Source organism: Macrotis lagotis, chromosome 4 (genome assembly GCF_037893015.1).
Source record: "Macrotis lagotis isolate mMagLag1 chromosome 4, bilby.v1.9.chrom.fasta, whole genome shotgun sequence".
NCBI lineage: Eukaryota > Metazoa > Chordata > Mammalia > Peramelemorphia > Peramelidae > Macrotis > Macrotis lagotis.
Genome location: NC_133661.1, coordinates 166370403 through 166391508, shown reverse-complemented (window position 1 = coordinate 166391508; position 21106 = coordinate 166370403). Strand labels below are relative to the sequence as shown.

Here is a 21106-nt window from a genome sequence, read left to right as displayed (position 1 = left end):
CTGTAATCCCATAATCTAATTTGAACCCTTATAATTGTCCTATCAGGTTGATACAAGGAATATTATTCCAAATTGATAGTTTTTGTTTTTGTTTCTTTTCAGAGGATCTAACAGTTGATGACAAACGACTTTCAAAGAATACTGAACTGATCCTTTTTTCCCTATTACTAGCTAGTGGTGTTAGGAAAATATTAAAATGAATTTCTTAAAATTTTTAAAAATGTTTTTTAAAAGGATATAAGCAGTTTTTATTATAAAACATTTAAAAAGGCATGTAACTACTAGAACATATCTCTTCTTCTTGAGTCATTTTTAAATTCTAAAACATTTTAAAATTACAGTAAAGATTTTGTTAACTTGTTCTAAGTCTTATCAGAAAATTATGTTTTTCTTTTAATTATGTGATTTTATATCTCTTAGTATGTATACTTCATACTGTCTCTGATGTCATTGATAGAATTACTCCCTCTAATGATGCAGACTACTAGCCATCCATTCTTTTGTGTGACTCTTGTCTATATGATCCCACAAGTCCTCCATGGTGTCCTTTCTAACATAATGGAAGTCTTACTCTGTCTTTTTAGATGACTGGCAACTGCTCATCTGTTATCTCCTATCCTCATTACATGATTGTTCACCTTCTTTTATAATTATGCATCTTCTCTTAAAATATTACTAGTGATTTTGGTTTCTCTTTGGAGACATTTTCCCCCCGAGAGAACAACCTCCAATTTTATAATTGAATAGGATGATAAAATGTCATATTTTTTTTTACCAGAAATCCCTTTGTTGACGGTTCCAGAAAGAAATGTGCTTTCAAACAGTTCTGAGTAAATATATGTATTAAGTTCTAGAATAAATGAATGATTTATTTTCCTACCCCCTGATAAGCAATTTGTATGTGTATGTGCCTGACCAGCAGTGCTATTTTTATCAGTAATATTTTAAAGATAGTGTTTATACCTGAATTTTATTTTGCAGTACTGTTTTTAATAATTGTTTGGACCATAGTAGATTCTTTTTAATTGAATCCTATGATAGTAATTCAACTTAATCACCTTTATTGTGATTCATTTGACCCTTAGCCATTAAACTGTTTTTTAAACTAGTAAAATGGTACCAAGTAGTATTTTGGTCATTATTTTCTAATTAGTTGTTGACCCTAAAATTTCTTGTGTCCACTTTCGGTTTGGATTTTTTATTTTCAGTCATACCATATTGTAGCTTAGATTTATATAGTGCTTTAAGGTTTATATTCTGTGCTTGTGGCTTGAAGGGTTTGAACTAGGAGGTCAATGAGAACCTTTCTGGTGTAGAACCATTATCCTAAATTCTAATTTGAACCTCAGAATTGTCTTGTGATGTAGGCACAGGGAAGAGTAATATTATTCCCGTTTGACAGATAAGAAAACAGAGACTCAGAAAGATTTAGTAGTCACCCAGGTAGTATCAGAGATGAGGTTTGAACACAACTTCCAGTTCATTCTCTCATTGGCTCACTCTTCGGGACCAGGCATTGAACTAGGATCTGGAACAAGAAATGCAGAAGTGAGTCAGTTCCTTTCCTCAAAGAGCTTGTATTCTTCTAGGGGGATATAGTATTTTAGATTGTGAACTCCTTATGGGCAGGGACTGACTTTTGCCTTTTTATATCCCTAGCAATTAGTGCTGATACATAGTAGATACTTGATAAATGTTTGTTGATTGATTGTGTCCAGAGAAAAATAAATGGACAATATGTAAAAACAAATCTACTTTGCCGTGTTGTTGCTTTCTAATTTATCTTACATAAATGCGTTGAATCCATGTAGAAAAGATTTAACTCTTTTCATGTTTTGCTGTCATGTGAATTTTCACATTTTCTTAATTATTGACATTGTGGATCATCCTCAAAGCTTTAATAAAACTAGCTAAAGCCAACTTTAAATCCTGTAAGACCCTACTGTGGTAGTGGTAGTGGTGGTGGGTTGTTGTTTTGGCTAGATTTGCCTGATTCATGACTATGGTGGTATTTAAGACTTGTTCTGATTGTATTTTTAGAAATTTGAAGAAGCAGAGAGGATTCAAAATCATGATAGTACTTGGGATCATTTAGAATAAATGCTTGATTTGACTTAGGGAATGAAAAATAAAACACTGAATTGTAAGCTTTGGTTCCTAGATTTTTTTTTTTTCTGCTCTTTCCTCTCCTAGGTCATGTTATGGTCCTATATATAAGGTGGTATAGTTAGATAACCAGTTGACATTTAAAACAGTATTAGAATGATAAACCAGTATGTCAAATCAAGTGACAAGGTATAGGCCAGTAGTAAGAATTAAGAAGACTTCAGGAGACCACTTCTCAGCTGTTTGAAATTTATTGGAAATTTCTTAAAATTCTGGGCAAAACTATTGGTGGAACTACAAATTTGGTCTAAATTGGAAAGGAAATGGAACTATTTACATTTGACTAAAAGTTACTAGGTTATACATATACTCTTTGATCCAGGCATATCATTAATAGGTATATATTCTAAAGCAATCAGAGGAAAATTATACATATATACAAATATATTTATTACAGCAACTTTTTAAATTATAGCAAAAATCCTGAAACAATATTTGTGCTTATCATTTGGAGTGTTTGAACAGATTATAGTCTCTAAAATATAATGTAATATTAATGTGCCATAAGAAATATAATAAAAGGTACGAATTTAGAAGAAACTGAGAAGACTTGTATGAAATGATATCGTATAAAGTGAGAACTAGACTAATTTCATAGTGACTACAGTTTCATAATCAATGTAGTGATTCCAAAAGTATATAAGGAAGCATTCTTCCCACTTATTGATAGAGAAGTTAATAGGATATAGGTATGAAATGGAGCTTATATTTTCAGAAATAACCAAGGTGTGAATTTGTTTTCCTTACTGTTTATTTTTTTGTAAGAATAGCTTTAATTTTTTTGGGGGGGGGAGAAGACAGTTGGGAGGGAAGTGATAGATATTGAAAATAAGAAGGGGAAAAGAAAAAAGCCAGTATCAATGAAACAGGAAAAAAAAAATACACAAAAGAACACCAAAGGAAGTACAGAAGGGACAAGCAGAGGAATGTGGGTTCTACATGTTATGTTTAAAACATGTTTTTAAAAGTGTAAACAGTAAAAACTAAGGCTTTCATATACAACCTTTTTCTATTCTTTGTATTTGGAAATTTTCATAATGTATGATATTTATCAAGATTCTGATAACAAAACAAAATACTAGGTAAAAATTAGAAGGGCTACTAGAACTACCTCAAATTATTTTTTTTTTTGCAAGGCAAATGGGGTTAAGTGGCTTGCCCAAGGCCACACAGCTAGGTAATTTATTAAGTGTCTGAGACCGGATTTGAACCCAGGTACTCCTGACTCTGACTCCAAGGCCGGTGCTTTATCCACTATGCCACCTAGCCGCCCTCTCAAATTCTTAAAGCAATATGTTTTGAAATGGTCAGAGTCCCAAATACAATCAAACTAATTATTAGTTACTTAAAAAAATTCACATTTTTATAGCATTTTAAGATGTTCAAAGTTGATTTCTCATAAAGTCTTGTAAAGTCTAGGAGATACAAAAACTAGATGAGGAAAATCTATCCTTCTGCTTGGAATTACAAAGGTGAGGGTGAAAGAAATAATTAAAGAAGTTAAAGATCTGGTCCCTACCCTTCAGAAGATTATGATCTAGTTGGCTAGTGAGGCAAACACCATTAAAAAAATGGTTATGTGTTAAAATTAATTATTTAGTGTTAATTATTAATACATTTAAATTGATAAAGCTGAAATATAAGCTTCATGAAGGAATTGGGACTTGAAGGATAGATAGGAATTTTGATAAATTATTTTTAAAGTAGGAGGATGAAAGTTAACCACAGGATAAGTTTATGGCTTTTTGTATGATTTTGACTTTAGTTCAACTGGTAAAATGTGTGTAAAGAACATGGTAAATTGTAAACCATTACCAATATAAGCTAGACTTAGATATTAAAGAAAGGACTGAGTTGGACAAATCCCACATAACAGATTCCACCTTAGAAGAATTAGCTATTTTAATTCCTTCAGAAACACTTGTACAACATTCTGAAATACTTGGCTATCCATTCTTGTCTTAAAGATTTTTATTGAGGCAGGAAACCATTACTTACTGAGACAAGCATTATTATTTTTCTTTGCTCTAGTTATTAGTGTGTTTTTGGTTTTTAAATTACATCAAGCCTAAGTCTGCCATTCTAATTCGCTCATTACAACTTTGCCTCCTGGGGTCAGGAAGAACAGATTCAGGCCTTCCAACCTTGATAGTTTTCAGCAGCAAAGATAGCTTTGTGATCACTTAGGTAGCTAGTGACTCAAGTGAATAGAGAGCCAGGCTGGGAGTCAGGAAGACCTGAGTCCAAACCCAACAGGACTAGCTATATGACCTTGGGCAAGTCATTTAACCTCTTAATTTACTGAAAAAGGAAATGACAAACCACTCCAATATTTTTGTCAAGAAAACTCCATGTGGGATCACAAAGAGTTTGATATGATCGAAATAAAAATAAAAGTAAATGTTCACCATTTTATGTTGCATTTTATTGAATTTCGTGGAAGGTTGTGAACAGAGCCATAGATTTGGTGTCAGATGCCCTGAGTTTGAAGGCTACCTCCATTACTTTATGGTATAAACCTTGGGGATAGTCATTTAGTTCAGTAAATTTCAGTTTTCTCATATGCCAATTGGGGGAAATAATCCATACTTAAATTTATCTTATGGGGTCATTGTGAAAAACAAATGAGATTAGTTACTAAAATATATTGACTCTACAGCTTTGTAGATGTGATCTACTATTATCTTCTCAGAGAGTTTACATTTCTCTTAGTTGAAGAGATTACATATTTAAGTGACATTAAACAAGAATGTATTCTTTGTAGAAAACATTGATTAATAATTGTCTTTTAAATGTGATTTTAAAAATTATTTAAATCATAGTTTAAATTGAATTGATTTAAAACAAATCCAGCTTAATGCTAATTGAGGGAAAATAGTGACTTTGCTAATCCAAAATAACCCATAATCTAAAAGTCATTTATATTTGGTCTCAGAATGCATTATCTGCTTTTCCTTGAGTAGATTTACCATCTGAATTATCTTTAAGGTAGGCAGTGGGATAAGATGATTGGGAGTATGTTATGTAGCAAGGAGAAGACAACCAAGGATTTAAAGTTGACCATGTGTATCTGTCATTGTATAGAGCTGTTTGATAGTATTGAGGGTGATTGTGAAAATTAAATGAGGTCATATCTTTGCAAGTGCTTTGAACAATATAAAATGATTGGCAGAGTAATGTATTAATTTATTAATACTGTAGTCACCAAGAGAATAAGGATTCAAGATTCTTAATATTCTATGTATGGTTTAATAGCTTTTCAGCTGTTAAGCTGGTTTGTTCCAGCTATCCATCCCATTGTTCCTTGGTTGCTGTTAATTGTAGCCAATGACATTTCTTTCTTGTTTTAACACTTACTAGTCTTTTAAAGCATTGTTACAGATGTGTTTGCATCTAATTGAAGGGGTCTTTGATATCAGAAGAATGAAAGAGTATCAAAGTAAGGAGAGCTTTGGAGAAAAATGAACATATCTAAAATATTTTGTTAGGAATAAATTGTTACAGATATATTTCTTGGTGGTGTTTTCTGGTACCTTTTTGAATAAGTATAGCCTGTATTTGGGTTTTAATTTACTTGAATTCATTGTGACTAGGTCTATATGTTTATAGTTCAGTTAAGATGTTATAAACATGTATATCAAGTGAATTTTTTTTCAAGGTGTATATTGGAGAACTAAGTCTCTCTGCACTGCTTGAGATTTGTTAGTAACTAAAATAGTTTAAAATTAATATCTTAATTGTAAATTTTGTAGTTTTATTAACTTTTCTTTATATTCAGTGACATTGGATTCAGCTATTATCATTTTAAATAAATTATTTCCAGTTACATGTAAAAACAATTTTTAACATTTACTTTTTAAAAGTTTGAATTCCAAATTTTTTCTGCCCTCCTATTCCTCCCCTCTCATTGAGAAGGCGGGCAATTCTTAAAAAAAGTTATGCAGTCATTCAAAACATTTCCATGTTAGTTTTGTTGTGAAAGAAAACACCTTTCCCTTCGCAACCCAAGAAAAGTAAGAATTTTTAAAAGTTTGCTATGATCTTTATTCAGTCTATCAGTTCTTTCTCTGGAGGTGGATAGCATTTTTCATCATAAGTCTTTTAGAATTATCTTGGATCATTATATTGTTGAGAATAGATAACCCATTCACAGTTGATCAGTAAAATATTGTAATTACTATGTATACTGTTGTTATACTTCTGCTCCCTTTGTATCAATTCATGTCTTTTTTTTTTTTTTTTTTAGATTTTTCAAGGCAATGGGGTTAAGTGCCTTGCCCAAGGCCACACATCTAGGTAATTATTAAGTGTCTGAGGTCAGATTTGAACCCAGGTTCTCCTGATTCCAAGGCCCGTGCTCTATCCACTGTGCTACCTAGACGCCCCATCAATTCATGTCTTAACAAGTTTTTCTGAAAGCACCTTGTTCATCATTTCTTATAGTATAATTGTACTCTAGCCCAATCATATCACAACTTATTCAGTCATTTCCCAATTGATGGGTGATTTCCAATTCTTTGCCAACATAAAAAGTGTTGTAAATTTTTTTTTATATCTCGAGTCCTTTCCTGTTTTTTTTTTTAAGTTTCTTTTGGATAGCAACTAGGCAAAGTTTTGTAGTCCTTTGGATGTAGTTCCAAATTGATTTCCAAATGGTTGGATAAGTTTACAACTCCACCAACGATTATTTACTGTACCCATTTTTCCACATTTCCTCTAATGTTTGTCATTTCATATTAGCAAATTTGATAGATTCTCACTATACAGTTGCAAAATGAAGCCTTTATCAAAGAAACTTAGTTTAAAATTATTTTTACAGTTATGAATACTGAATTTCTCTCCATCCTATTTCCCTGTTAATCCTTTCTCCCCCTCTCTTTTCACTCTGCCCTTCCTTAAAATTATTTTACTTCTGACCGCACCTCCCCTGCTCTGCCACATCTACCCCTCTTTCTATCACCACCTACCTTCTCTTATTTCTTTCCCCTTTACTTTCCTATAGAGTAAGATAGATTTCCAAATTCAATTGAGTATGTAATGTAACTTCCTTTTTTGAATGAATTATAATAAGAATTTCACTTCCCTATTTCCCCTCCACTATAGAAATTCTTTAATACCTCTTTTATGAGATAATTTATCTCATTATCTGTCTCCCTTTCACTTTTTCCCAGTCATCCCTTTTTCTTACTCCTTAATTTTATTATTTTAGGTATCATTCCATCATCATCATTAACTCACACCCTTGTCTCGTGTGTGTGTGTGTGTGTGTGTGTGTGTGTGTGTGTGTGTGTTTGTGTGTATACACACACTAATTTTAACTGCCCTAACAATGATAAAGTTATTAGGAGTTACAAATATCATTTTCCTATATAGGAATGTAAACAGTTTAACTTTTTGAATTTTTTATGATTTTTCTTTGTTTGCTTTTTCTGCTTTTTTTTGTCTTGTGTCTTGTATTTGAAAGACAAATTTTTATATTTAGTTCTAATTTTTTCATCAAGAATACTTAAACATCCTCTGTTTCATTAAGAGCTCATTTTTTCCTCTGAAGGATGTTACTTATTTTTTCTGAGCAGTTGATTCTTGGTTGTAAGCCTAGATCTTTTACTCTGCAATATCACTTTCCAGGCCCTCTGATCCTGTTTTCAGCTTTCTTTTGTTTGTTTGTTTTCTCAGCCTGTTTCTTGGGCTCTGTTCCTGGGTGAAGGAAGCACTGTCTAGGCTTCAGGGTGTTCTTGTTGCTATTTTCAGAACTAGTTCTGATGATCTGTAGGTTTTCAGTTCTTTCAAGGTGATGTGATTTAAGGAGAGGTGTGATCACTACTTCCTTAGCCAGTGCTTTGGCCTTTGAGCAGTGATAAGCACTCTGTTTTACTCTTGAACTGTGACCAGAGTCCCTGTTGACCTGAAGTCATTTGTTCTAGAGTGCTAGTTTTTCTCCTTGCTCTGCAACTGTGATCATGGGCAATGCAACAGGATGCTACACCTAGGACAGGTCCCCTTTGATCTCCTTCTGATCAATTGTTAGACCCTCTTTTCTTCTTTGGAGTAAGAATTATGGAAGCTACCACTGTTGATTCATTTAACTCCAAGGCCTGCTCTTGGTTTGCTGTGGTATCACCTGCCATTGGATTGATCTCCACAATCACCCTAGTGAGCTAGACCTTTCTTGCCAATGTTCTGAGTTGCCTTGGGCTGGAAAATTATTTCACCTTATTCTGTTTTTGGTTCTGTCCCTCCAGAATTCATTTTAAGGCATTATTTTATAGTTGTTTGGAGGGGAATTTGGAGAAGCTCAGTGGAGTCTTTATTCTACCATCTTGGCTCAGCCCCCTCAACTATTATATCTGTGAAATGACTTTTAAATCTAGATATTTAACCCTCATCTCTAACAAGCTCTAGCCAAACAGAAGTACCTGACTGTGCCAGAGATATGGACCACATGGCTTTCTCAGAGATATCTCAAATTTTCCATGTGAAAATTGAATTCATTGACCTTTCCCCAAAACCTCACTGTCTTTTCTCTTGAAGATACCACCATTCTTATTCCCCAGCAACCTCCTTTCCCCCCACTCCTACCCTCATTCTCTTTCTCACTTTCCTCTTTTGAGGACACTACCATTCTTCCAGTCACCAGGCTCATAACCCACAAGTCATGGTCTATGCTTCATCTTATAGTGTGTCTCCCCCTCCCCCCAAATCCATTTGCTGAGCAATTTTTGTTCACTTCCTCAACATCTCTCACTTTTTCCCTCTTCTTTAGTGTAACAAGTAGTTCAGACTGTCATTATTTCTTTCTTAAACTAATGGAGTATTCTAATTTGCCAGCCTCCAGTATCTTCTCTGCACACAGCTTTAAAGTGATATTCCTAATGTGTAGTTCTGACCATTTCACTTCCTTAATCAAGAAGTTTCATTGACTATTAATTGATTGTAGGATAAATCTATTTGACTCATGTCCCTATGTAGGGTTTCCCTGAGAGACTAAGTATTTGACTCATGTTTCTTTAAGAGCATGCAAGCACTAAAGCTGACAAAAGATCAAATAAAGGACAGATTTTATTTAAACCCAACAAAAATACAAAAGCATTTGTGTCTGGTGCATATAACTTCCCTTTCTTCTCTTGTATGTTGCTCCCTTTCTCAGGAACATAAATGGTCCTCCAAACTTCGAATATTGTCTTAGGTAGGATTCTCCAAGAAAGGGGAAGAACTTGGGGTTGCTAGAAAGCCAAGCCATCCTATCTTCCAGGGATTGGGGAATGATTAAACAAGTTATGGTACATGAATTCTATGGAATATTATTGTTCTGTAAGAAACCATAAATGGTCAGATTTGATATTTCCTAGGCATTTGTACAGTCTTTCAGATCTAAAATCATAATCAGTGTGACTCACCATGAGGAAGAAGAAGATAATCTGGAGATAACAGGAAAGAAAGGAATGCTTCTCTAGGGCCTGTAGAATCTCATAGTGAGTACCCATGAAGGGTTAGGTTCAGGGTGCTTTTCTACATCATGGGTCCTTGCTGTATTGATCCTTCACTTTCTTATTCTAGGTTTTCCTATTGACCTCTCACTCCAAACCAGGATTTCTTTGGTGCAAGTTCCATGAATGGTTTAGGTTCCCAGGAGACTTAAATGAGCAGACCTCTTTGCTGGCAACTGAATCCATGTTCTGAGTTTCTTTTTTTTTTCTATTTATTTTCATCCATAACAAAATTTCCTTCCACCCTCCCTTTCCACCCTCCTCCCCTCAGCAGTGAACACTCAGTTTGCATTCTATATATATATATTTTTGATAAACATATTTACATATTAGTCATTTTCAGAATAAGGAATTAGGATTAAGGGAAAAAGATAAAGTGTTCATCAATTCTGAAGGGTTGGGGTTTTCCTTGTTTTGTTTTGTTTTTATATTATTTTGTTTTTCTTTCTTTGGATGGGGATAACATGGTCCATAGCTGGTCCAATACAGTGTCCTAGCTCTGAACTGCTGAGAGGAGCTGCTTCCATCACAATTGATCATTTCACAGTGTTGTTGTTAATGTGTATATTGTTTTCTTGATTCTTTTCCCTTTACTCAAGTGTCAGTGTCAGATCCTGTAAGTCATTCCAAGCTTCTCTAGAGTCTGATCATTTATGTTTTCTTATGGAACAGTAATATTCCATAATATTCATGTACCATAATTTGTTTAGCCATTTCCTAATTGGTGGGTATCCCCTCAATTTCCACAAATTCTATGTTTCTTGATCTAATCACTTTTCTTCTTGACTTCTCTCCATTCAGACCCCTTTCTTTCCCTCCTTGATATCTCCATCTTTATCCCTTTCCCCCACCCCTCTAGATAGACAGATAGACATTTTTCTAAGTTTGCATGCTATGGACCTATGAAATAATTTCACTTTTTTGCAGAAAGATATTCCATCTAGGAAAAATGCATTCCTATTTAGTAGTACCTATCATATCTACCATGTTGTTTAAGATAGAAAAGGAAAACTTCATAAGCAAGTTGAAATAGAGGAATTTAGATAAGCAGAATATAAATTACACAAATTGTACTTTTGGTTAGGGTCACTGAAGATTTATACTTCTAACACTATGATCTCAGTGTTATTAAAAGGGTAATACCTATTGTATAGAAGTGCCTCCAAAACTGACAACTCAATATAGTTGTTATATATTGTAGTCATATAGTTAAGGCACTGAGAAAATCTTGTTTTTTTGTTTGTTTGTTTTAGTAACTGGCTAAATCACCTGCATAATTGAAGTAATTCTGGTGGAAACAGCCTTTCTCTTTCAAATAAATTTTATAATGATTATACTAAACAATAAAGGAAACACATTGATAATGCTCTATTCTCAAATGTAGTCAGATAAGTTAATTTTTTGGGTCGAAGTATTTGTCTTTAAGGAATTTTCTCAAACCAATTAGAGTATCATATCTTTGCTCAAATTTTTATATAGTGAGCTATCTTTTTTTAAAAATTAACTCTTGAAACTTTTCCTGTATCCCCTTAGTTTCCTTCTTTGCTGACAGTAGCAAATGTGTAAACTCTCTGAGGGTTTCATGCTGATTCATGCAGGAAGACAACTTAGGAAGTGAGCTTCCACTTTGTGTTCAGGATGAAGATTTTGAATGGGCAGTATTGCTTAAAATTATTTAAATGTGTGAGTCAGAAATCTAATTAATATTACTTCCCCATGGGCCTTTTTTGGTTTTTATATAGTGAATGATTTTCATCTCAGCCCCCCCCTCCCCAGTTCTTCTTTAAAAAACAGTTTTCAGTTTTCAGACATGAACTTGAAACCACAGTCTTTTTCCCTATGGTTCCATCATTGAGTGCTATTAATATTAAAATGGGTAAAGTCAAATCAATCCAACAATTTAAGTGCCTTACAATTTATTGTTTTAGGTCTTGGAAATGAATGGAAAAAAAGCAACCAGTCTCTATCCTCAAGGAGCTTGCATTCTGTTGGGATATAAAACTTATACATAAATAGACCACTTTAGAAGGGGAAGGTTGTTGTTTTTTTTTTTTTTTAGGTTTTTGCAAGGCAATGGGGTTAAGTGGCTTGCCCAAGGCCACACAGCTAGGTAATTATTAAGTGTCTGAGGCACAATTTGAACTCAGGTACTCCTGACTCCAAGGCCAGTGCTCTATCCACTGCGCCACCTAGCTGCCCCTATAGGGGAAGTTTTTAAGGGAATGAGTGCACTTAAAAACTAAGGCTTGAGGAAGTAACACCTAAACTGAGTCTTGAAGGAACCAGGAGTCTTCTTTTCTAAGGCATGGAGGGGGAGCATTGGAATTCTGGATTCAGGGTACAGCAAATAGGCTAATTTGACTAGAACAGAATGTGTTAAAGGAAGAGATGTTAAATCAATTTATAAAGGTAGGTAGTAGTCAAATGATAAAGAGCTTTAAATGTGAAGTTGAGTGTCTTTAGACCTAGAGTCAATAGGGAACCAAAGAAGCCTCTTGAACTGGGGTATGACATGATTAGTGACTCTAGATTGTTTTGGCAGCTTTTTTGGGAGATATTTTGTAGGGGGAGATACTGGAAATTAGTAGATCAGCTTCAAGCTTATTTTAATAGTCCTCCGGTGAGTCTAATGAGGGCCTGGATGGTGGCTGGTGGTGGTGTCTGTGTAAGTAAATTGATTTAAATAGTTGGAATAGATAAATATGTATCCTTACAGATCATTTTATTTCTTGAAAAAATGAAGTCTAGGATCTTCTCCTGGGCATGGCTTTCAGATAGCCCAATAATTTTTAAATTATTTCTTCTGGATCTGTTTTCAAGGTTGGTTGTTTTTCCAGTGAGATATTTCACATTTTCTTCTAATTTTTGGCTTTTTTGGCAGAGTTTTATTTCTTCCCGATTTCTTGCAAAGTCATCAACGTCCTTTAGTTCCATTTTACATTTGAAGGAGTTATTTTCTTCAGAGAGCTTTTTTATCTTCTTTTCCAGCTGGCCAGTTCTGCTTTTTAAGGCATTCTTCCCCACATTTGCCTTTTGTTTTGCTTTTTCCATTAGGCCTAAACTGGTTTTTAACATATTATTTTCTTCATTATTTTTTTGTATATCTTTCACCAAGCTTTTGATTTGGTTTTCATGATTTTTCTGCATCCTTCTCATTTCTTGTTCCAGTTTTTCCTCCATTTCCCTTAGTTGCTTTTCAAAGTCTTTTTTGAGCTCATCCATAGTCTGAGCCCATATCCTATTTCTCTTGGAGGTTTTGGATATGAAAGCTTCGATTTTGTCATCATCTGAGTATATGTTTTGATCTTCCATGGGACTAAAGTAATTCTCTATGGTCAGATCCTTATTTTTCTGTTGTTTACTCATTTCCGCAGCCCAAGACTAATTTATAGCACTTCCAAGGCTTTGAGGTTGTTTGATTTTTTTTGGGGGGACACCCCACTGGGACCTATATTCTTCCAAGGTCTTATGCTCTCAAGCCTGTGCTTTGATATGTAGATGGCCCCTTTACTTCTCTCTGCCCTGGGGCCATAAGGAGGGATCCAACTTGGTTATTTAGTATGGAAGCCCCAACTTCAATATCTGAGTGTAGGCAAAAAAGAGAGTCCTACCCCAGGGAGAGCAGAAAAATCTCTGCAATTCCCTTTCTCCAGATTCTCGCTGCAGATTCTGCAGCCGGTGCTCCTCACTTCACACTCATTCTGGTGGAGCAGAGTTCTCTCATGTCCCTTCAAGCTGTTGCAGATGATCTCTGGGCTGGGCTGGACTGGGCTGTATTGCTCTGTGGACATGACTTTTTTCCCCAACCCCTGGTCCTGGTGAAGCACACCTTTACCATGGAACTTCTAAGTTATCTTGGACTAGGAAAATGTATAACTCAGTCTTTTTATGGGTTTTGTCCCTCTATATTTTGGTTGGAGCCATACTTTGCTTGTTTTTTTGGGGGGTTTGGGGGCGGTAGGACTTCTTGGGAAATGCAACCTTTATGCCATCTTGGCTCCCCATATCAGTTTAAATGAACCATGATTTGACACAGTCAGTTTTTTCCAGTTTTCTTTCTTTCAATTTATTTTTTATTCTGAACTTAAAATAATACTTCCATACATTCAGTGAAACAAAAGAAAGCTCTATTTAAAATCAAAAGTTATATAATAAATTCTACATTTTACTCTGAAAACTATATGCTTCTTTTTGAACTTCCTTCTGTTTTCTTCTGTATCTTTTAAAACATGACTTCAGTGGCCTTTTTTGAGAGGTGAGTACCCAAATTGCTCAAACTCCTTCCGCCTCCTGACTTTTCCTTTCTTGATTATGAAAAATAGCACCTCCATTTTCTTCTTTCTACATTGGTTTATTCTTTTTTATACTTTGTCTTCAAATCCTCAAAAAATATTTCACTCCCCAAATCTCTGTTTTTCTTATTTAACCTTAAGGACAATAAAGTTCAGTAGAGACAACTGTTTTCCTCCATTAGAATGTTAGTACCATATCATCACAGAGCTCCCCTCCAATTGCTCAAATAAATTGTGATTGTATTTCAAAACTCCTACTTAGCCGAGGTCTTTTCATCGGAAACTCTTGAATATCCTCTTAAATTTAAAGTTCTGTTTTCCCCTCTTTAGTATTATACTCATTTTTGCAGTGTTAAATTATCTTTGGTTATGAACTGATCTCTTTTGCTTTTTTTGTCATATTGTGTTCCGAGACCTCCTCGCATTTTTTATTAGAAGCTGCCAGATCTTATGTAATTTTAAATTAGAAGCTTGATGGTACTTGTATGTCTTTCTGGATGATTTGCAGTTTTGTCTTTAATGTAAAAGTTTTAAATTTTGATTATGATATTCCTGGAACCTCCTTTTGGGCTTGCTCAGTTAATTTTTCTCAATCTTAATTTGCTTTCTGCATCTAATTGGTCCTGGCAGTTTTTGCTTGTGATTTTTTGAATTATATAGTATCCAGGGAGACCTTTGACTTTTTCTTTTCACATAGGTAATTATTAAGTGTCTTGAGTGTAGATTTGAACTCAGGTCCTCCTGACTCCAGGGTGAGCGCTCTAACCATTATGCCACCTAGCTGTTTTGAGACTTTAGACTTTTAAGTTGCGTTTCTTTAACTTGTTTTTTAGGTCACTTGTATTTGTGAGCAAATACTTTACATTTTCTCCTATTTTTAAAACTCTTCTGCTTTTGTTCTAATATTGCTTGTTCAAATTCTTCTTAGTTCTTACATTTCTCATGGAGTCACTACTTTCCATTTATTCTAGTTTTCAGGATATCTATTTCTTTGCAAGATTTACCACTTTATCTTCTAACACATTTATTCTTCCATTTCTTTTCTCCTAGAGCTTTTATTTCAATTTTTAAATCTTTAAATCTCTTGTTTTCTCCTCCCTTCCCCCAAGTAGTCATGCATTATTTGTGGAAAATCCATTTTTTTCCTTGGAGTTTCTTCTTGCAGATATTATGGAATCACATATTCCTTTTTGCAGTTATTTTTGATCCTGCTTGGTGTTTTCTTAGATTTGTTCATTATTTAAGTCTGATGTAATCTTCCAGATTCTGATGGAATCAGAGCAGGGTGATCTGCTACAAAGTTCTGGAAGCCATCTTAGGGGGAGGACAGGTCCATCTAATTTTTAATGCTTTATTTCATCTCAGATTATTATTTCTTAATTGAATACAATTTCTTTGAGGGTAGAGATTGTTTCTTATCTTTTTCATTATTTTTTCTTTTTTTTGATATCTCCAATTGACTTTACAATGTCTTGTATAAAGTAGATGTTTAATAAATTATATGTTGATTGAAATTTTTTTGAACATCTTTACTTCTTACTAAATCAGTTTCTGTGACTAAAAATATCCATCCATTTCCATGATCAGTTTTTTTTGATCATGGTTACTCTGGGGTGGATATGATAGCCTTGTAATCTCTGAGGGGCAGAGGCTAATGGATCCCTTGAGTTGAGGAGTTCTGAGCTTTAGTAGGCCTAAGCCAATAGGCTGCTTTCACTGAGTCTGTTATGTATAGGGTGGGGGGGAGATAGAAGTTGGGGGGGGGGACCACAGACAGGGTGATTTAAACCAGAGTGGATGCAAAGCAAATCTTAAGTTTAGGAGGAGTACCTTATGACTGGTCATTTTCTTTCCTGGGAAGGATAGGTGAGATTCACAGTCTAAAAAATAAACAAAAAACCCCCTTTTAAAAATTAGACTGATCTTTGGAGAATAAATGGAAAGCCCAATGTCAGAACCATATTCAGAACTTCACGAGTTAAATGGAACCAAGGCTGTACTTTTCTGGCATAGTCTTGGGCTCAGGGTCATCTCAAGTTCTATTATGACTTTAGTTTCATTCTTAGTAACTCTTTATCTCTGTTTAAATGAAGTTCTCAACAACTGTCCTGTTATAAGGAGTTATATGGAGTGTCATCTGGGAGGTTTGACTACTGTTATAAAGGATGCACATTTTAAGGAGAGTTTTCAGAGCAGTGAGCAGTAATTTTTGATCTTCAGTATGCTGTAACCACTCTAACCAAACATAGATAGTAAAATTTGAAACTTGAGTTCATAGAATTTTACCTCTACAAAGGGACTTTCAGTATTATCCAGTCCCCTTGATATATTTTATAGGATGAAGAACTGAGTCCCAGGGAAGTAAAATAATGATTTAACAGTTAATGGCAAAGCTGTTGGATTAAAATCCACCCCCCCCCCTTTTATTCTTTTGACTTTCCCACTATACCACATAGGCTGTGTTGGCTTTGGTTGGTTCACAGTCATGAATTTTTATGTGGTTTAGACATTGCAGAAACCTTTTATAAAACAAATATTATTGTGAGCAAGATCTGAGCAAATTTGAGAATTTTTTTTTTAAAAAAGATGTAAGGCTTTTGGAAAAAAGATTGTTAAGTATTTAGTTTATTATGTATTTCCAAGTTTGTTTTGTATGGGGTGTTCAGAGGGAAGTGGGTAGGGACAGAAATTAGTGTCGACTGAAATTAGATGAATGACAACGGAAATTAGAACAAAAACTTGGCTTGTTGCTTTCAATGAAAATACAATTACTTTCTAGTTGGTCTTTATGGAACTTTGTTGTATGGTGACTGTGTGTCTGTTGTGTATGTGATCTGTTTCCATGAGGGAAGTGTTGATTAAGTAGTTTCCATTTTGGTATTACAGTATGTCCTGTTGTAAGTTGCTGACTGAGTAAAAAATCTTTTAAGTCAAAAAAGCAGCTCAGCTTAAACCCTTGGTATTTATTATGGTAGAGACCAGAAATAGAAATCTAGCAGTAGGTTTATAATCTATTGAATGTACCAGTATCTTTTGGGAGTAAATTAGTTTTTAAAGTTTAAAAGGGACACTATTGAATATATCCAAGGAAGATACTTTGCATAACCAGATTGACAGAGTTTTCTCTGCTTGATTTTACTACTTGATTTTAATCTGCTTTTATAAGGGGGAGGGTGTTACAGGAAAGATAGAATAGCCGGGAAATACTCATACATTTTTGCTCAGTAAATCTATGTGATACACACACTCAATACACACTCAATCAAAGATACATGAATAAATACATGCTAATACTAGAGAATTTTTATGGAGAATTTGGATAGAGAAACCTATTTTCAGATGATGAAAGCCTTAAAGTATATCCTTTCTTCAAGTTAATTTGTCTTTACATCAAATGAGGATGCTTGATTTTTATCACAGGAAGGACTTGGATTTGCCATGTTAGTCTATCTAAATTAAGCTATATTTTTGAGGATAAGGCTGTTGATACATGCTTGTGAAGAGTAGTAAATCCAGCATTAAGTGAGATTACTTCTTTGCCTCTAAATATTGCTGTTGGGCTATGAAGGGTGGTTTGTAACTCTATGCTTTAAGTTCTTTCTTCTGTGCCTGCCCCTCCTGTCTCCTTGCTACCAAGAAGGGCTGGAAAAAAGAAAAATCTTGTAGCTGGTTCATTTTTCAATTGAATTCACTGTTGGGTGGAGAACAGAGGCCATCAAGATGAGGAAGCAAAGCAGTGGCTGGGGCAAGTGTGTCTAATCTGTGTCCCACAGCATTAGTTCATGCAGCCCATTCTTACTGTCCCTTGTCACATTTGTCTTGGTGTGGATTGCAGTGAATTGCTGAATGTATATTGAATTCTATATTTAGCCGTTAATGGTTTTTTATTAGATTATGTGGCCCAGAAGAACTAAAAGGTCAGACACCCCTGGGGTAGAGGTTAATAATGGGTGTTATACAAGGCAGTGGATAATTTTTACTCATGTAAAGCCCCAATCAGTGTTAAGTATCTGCATCCTATTATGTTTCATTATGTGGTATTTAAATTACTATTAAATATAGATTTAAAAATATAATTGCATACAACTAATATAAATAGAATCATAAAATATTTTAATGTGTAATATGTAATTATAAAATTATCAATGATATATAATTTAAAAAAACAATTTATTAGTAAAGGATACTGAATCTTAAAATTCAACAGAAATATATGAGACAGATGTTTCAATTTGTAACTTGTAAGGATCAAATTAGAAACATAATATTCCAGAAGTTAGTTTTTTGGGTATTTAATTGATAGTCATAGGAAATAAGCCTGTAATTGGAGTTTTTTCTTGCTTTTCTTGCTTCATAGTAACCATGATTTTTAAAAATCATGTAATCTTTAAAAATAAGTTTCATTTATCATATTAGATTTAAATAGGTCTTAGTAATAATTTCATCTCTAACATATGTGCCAGTATTTTACCATATATGTTTATAAATTTAATTTGGTGTTTTAAAACAACTGTAGGTTATTCCTATTGTATATGGGTTACAAAAGTAGAAATTATTGAACAAGAAAATTAAGATAATGGCCAAATGAATTAAAATAATTTATTGTTTTCATTTAAGTGTTGGTTTTCTAATGATCACTCAAGTGCAGCAAAATGAATTATGTCAGAGAAAGGTCAGATAAGTTTCTGTTATGGACATTAAAGTTTTCTCTGTGATTGCAGAAATTTAATTTTTTAAATAATCACTGCTATATTTAGAAAACTAGTTTTATTTTTCACTGAAGTGATAGCTATTTTATTCAGAAGTATGCTATGAAATATGATTTTGAATATGTTAATTTGCTATTATAAATGTGAAAGCATTTGTGATGTGTGTAAAATGTTTAGACTATCTGTCATAGTTCTCATATTATTCTTGATTTGAAACAAATATGAATTTACTCTGGACATATTACAGTGATTCTGAAACAATGATTCTGAAGCTTAAGAGCTTTGAAAACTGCAACAGTGTGTGGGAGAATCAAAACTGATAGTCTCTTCTCTTTTTATATATAGAAAGAAATGTCAGGACTTGATTCTGATTAGTAATTAGGGAGGCTTTGAGGGTCATGAACACTTGGAAAGGTTTTCATTTTAAGTATAGTGTGACTGTGAGTTGAATTATGCCATCATATTCACCTGAATTTAATCACAATTTATATTGTTGCCATGTTTATGTTTTTGTGCTGTCCTACAATTGCACAAAATAAAATGCTTTTTTAAAAAAAATTTAAAAAATCTTTGGCATGGTATACCAACTGATCAATTTAGAAGCTTTAATTAGACAGTTTTTGCATTAAAGAATAGTTTTCTTGTCTTTTTTTTTGTTTGCATCATCAAGAGTGTATTCATGCATCCATCTGACAGTTTTTGCATTAAAGAAGTTTTCTTGTCTTTTTTGTTTACATTATCAAGAGTGTGTGTTCATTCATCTATCTGAATCATTCTTTAACAATCCTTGACACTGTTACCTCAAGGCTCTGAGCCAGCCTGTGTGTTAAAACCCAGGAGATCCAGATTGGAATCCTAGACTTATTGCTGTAGGAGACAGTTTGCTGGCTCCTGGAGGGAGGGCTGACCTTGTCTTAGTAAAATGTGGCACCTGCTGTCTCTTCAGTAGAAGAGTTAACTGAGTTCTGAAGGGAATGTAATTTTGCCTTCACAGGAAACCAATAGAGTAGGAAAGGAGTCTGTGGAAGAGGTAGGAGAGCTATCTGAAGGCACTTGTTTGACCTTGAAGGGAGGGGCTACCTTTTCAGATTTAGGTTTTTTTGACCCAGTCAGTGTCTCCCTTTTCCCACCCATTTCTCCAACTGCCAGGGATGGGATTATACTAGAAAGAGTTATTGCTAAATGTGGCTGTGAATGGGTGAGGTCCAGGAAGAGGGTAGAGATAAAGCAGCTAAAAATAAATGTCAAAAAACATTTTTTTTCTCTTGGCTTAGGCAGGATAAAGATTGTCTGTTAAAATATATCCAGCATGAAAAACTGCTACAGTTAAATGTCTGTGGTATTGCAATGATCTTGTTCATTTTTAAACATAGCTTTAAAAAAAATGGTAAATATCTGTGTCATTTTTTTCATCCATGTGGTGTGTTTTTCCTGTCAATTACTGGTGTGTGTGTGTGTGTGTGTGTGTGTGTGTGTGTGTGTGTGTGTGTGTGAGAGAGAGAGAGAGAGAGAGAGAGAGAGAGAGAGAATGTGTCTTGCTCCTCCTGCTGTCTTCAGTAAAAGGGAGATGTATTTTTTTTAACAGGTCGGTGGAGATAGGTAAGATTTCGTGATTTTCAAAGAAAATATTTTCAGTCATATGATTTGAAAGTCAAATTATGTTGTCTTAGAATTGCACAATTAATCATAATTATTGCACAATTTTATATTGAAGCCTAATTCATCTAAGGCTCTCTGTCTCTTCTGACTCTCTTCCCCTGTTTCAGAGAATGGTCCTATATATTTAAAAAGGACACAATGTCTTTATTTTCAGTGACCTCATAAGCAGCAGTTTAGAAATACTAGAACCACTGTTTTGAGTGTTAAATTCTAGACTGCATTCAGTGGAGTGAATTGCATATAATCCTGGAAGTACTCCTGCTCCTAATAGGGAAAGGCTGATAATTAGTTTCTAATATGGACAGGATTGCTGTTATTATCCCTGTTCCACATGCTTGTTGGTTTCCCTCTGGCATTCTTCAGAGAGGAGCAGATGGGTGAGCTCAGGGCAGAGGTAATGTGTGCCATCATAGGCTGCTACTCTCCCCCCGGGGACATTGTTCTAGAATGCTGAGCTTTCTTCCTTTTCAGCAACTTTACTAAGAAATATTCAAATTAGGATTTTTAGGACACTCATTACTCTTGCTTTTCATTAACAAAGTTCCCAGATGCTATGCTTAATGTTCCAGGTTCTTAAAAGGAGCTAAGGCAAGGCTTGTTCCTTGTTCATGATGCTGATCAAGAGTCGTAGGGCATATGTATTCAGAATTTTCCCTTCATTGGGCAAAGACTCTGGTCAACTGATCTTTCTATCTCTCTTCCACATCCCTCAACTCCCCCTGCTTATGCCCTGCACATAATAACCAATATTTCTTGCATTAAGTTATATCAATCTGTTTATGTCTCCTTGACT

The 21106-nt window shown here is 34.4% G+C and overlaps 1 protein-coding gene across 5 annotated transcripts in view; it reads left to right on the top strand.

Annotated features, from left to right (window-relative positions):
* TCF12 (transcription factor 12) overlaps positions 1–21106 on the top strand; it is a 404997-nt gene that overhangs the window by 50065 nt on the left and 333826 nt on the right. Inside the window, exon 1 of one of the 5 annotated variants that reach the window (XM_074234592.1) lies at positions 6413–6462. The exons of the other annotated variants lie outside the window; for them this stretch is intronic. Coding sequence (XP_074090693.1) covers positions 6426–6462 — 37 coding nt within the window. The 5' untranslated portion in view covers positions 6413–6425. Of the gene's footprint in view, positions 1–6412; positions 6463–21106 lie in introns of those variants that run through there. 5 annotated transcript variants of the gene reach the window in all.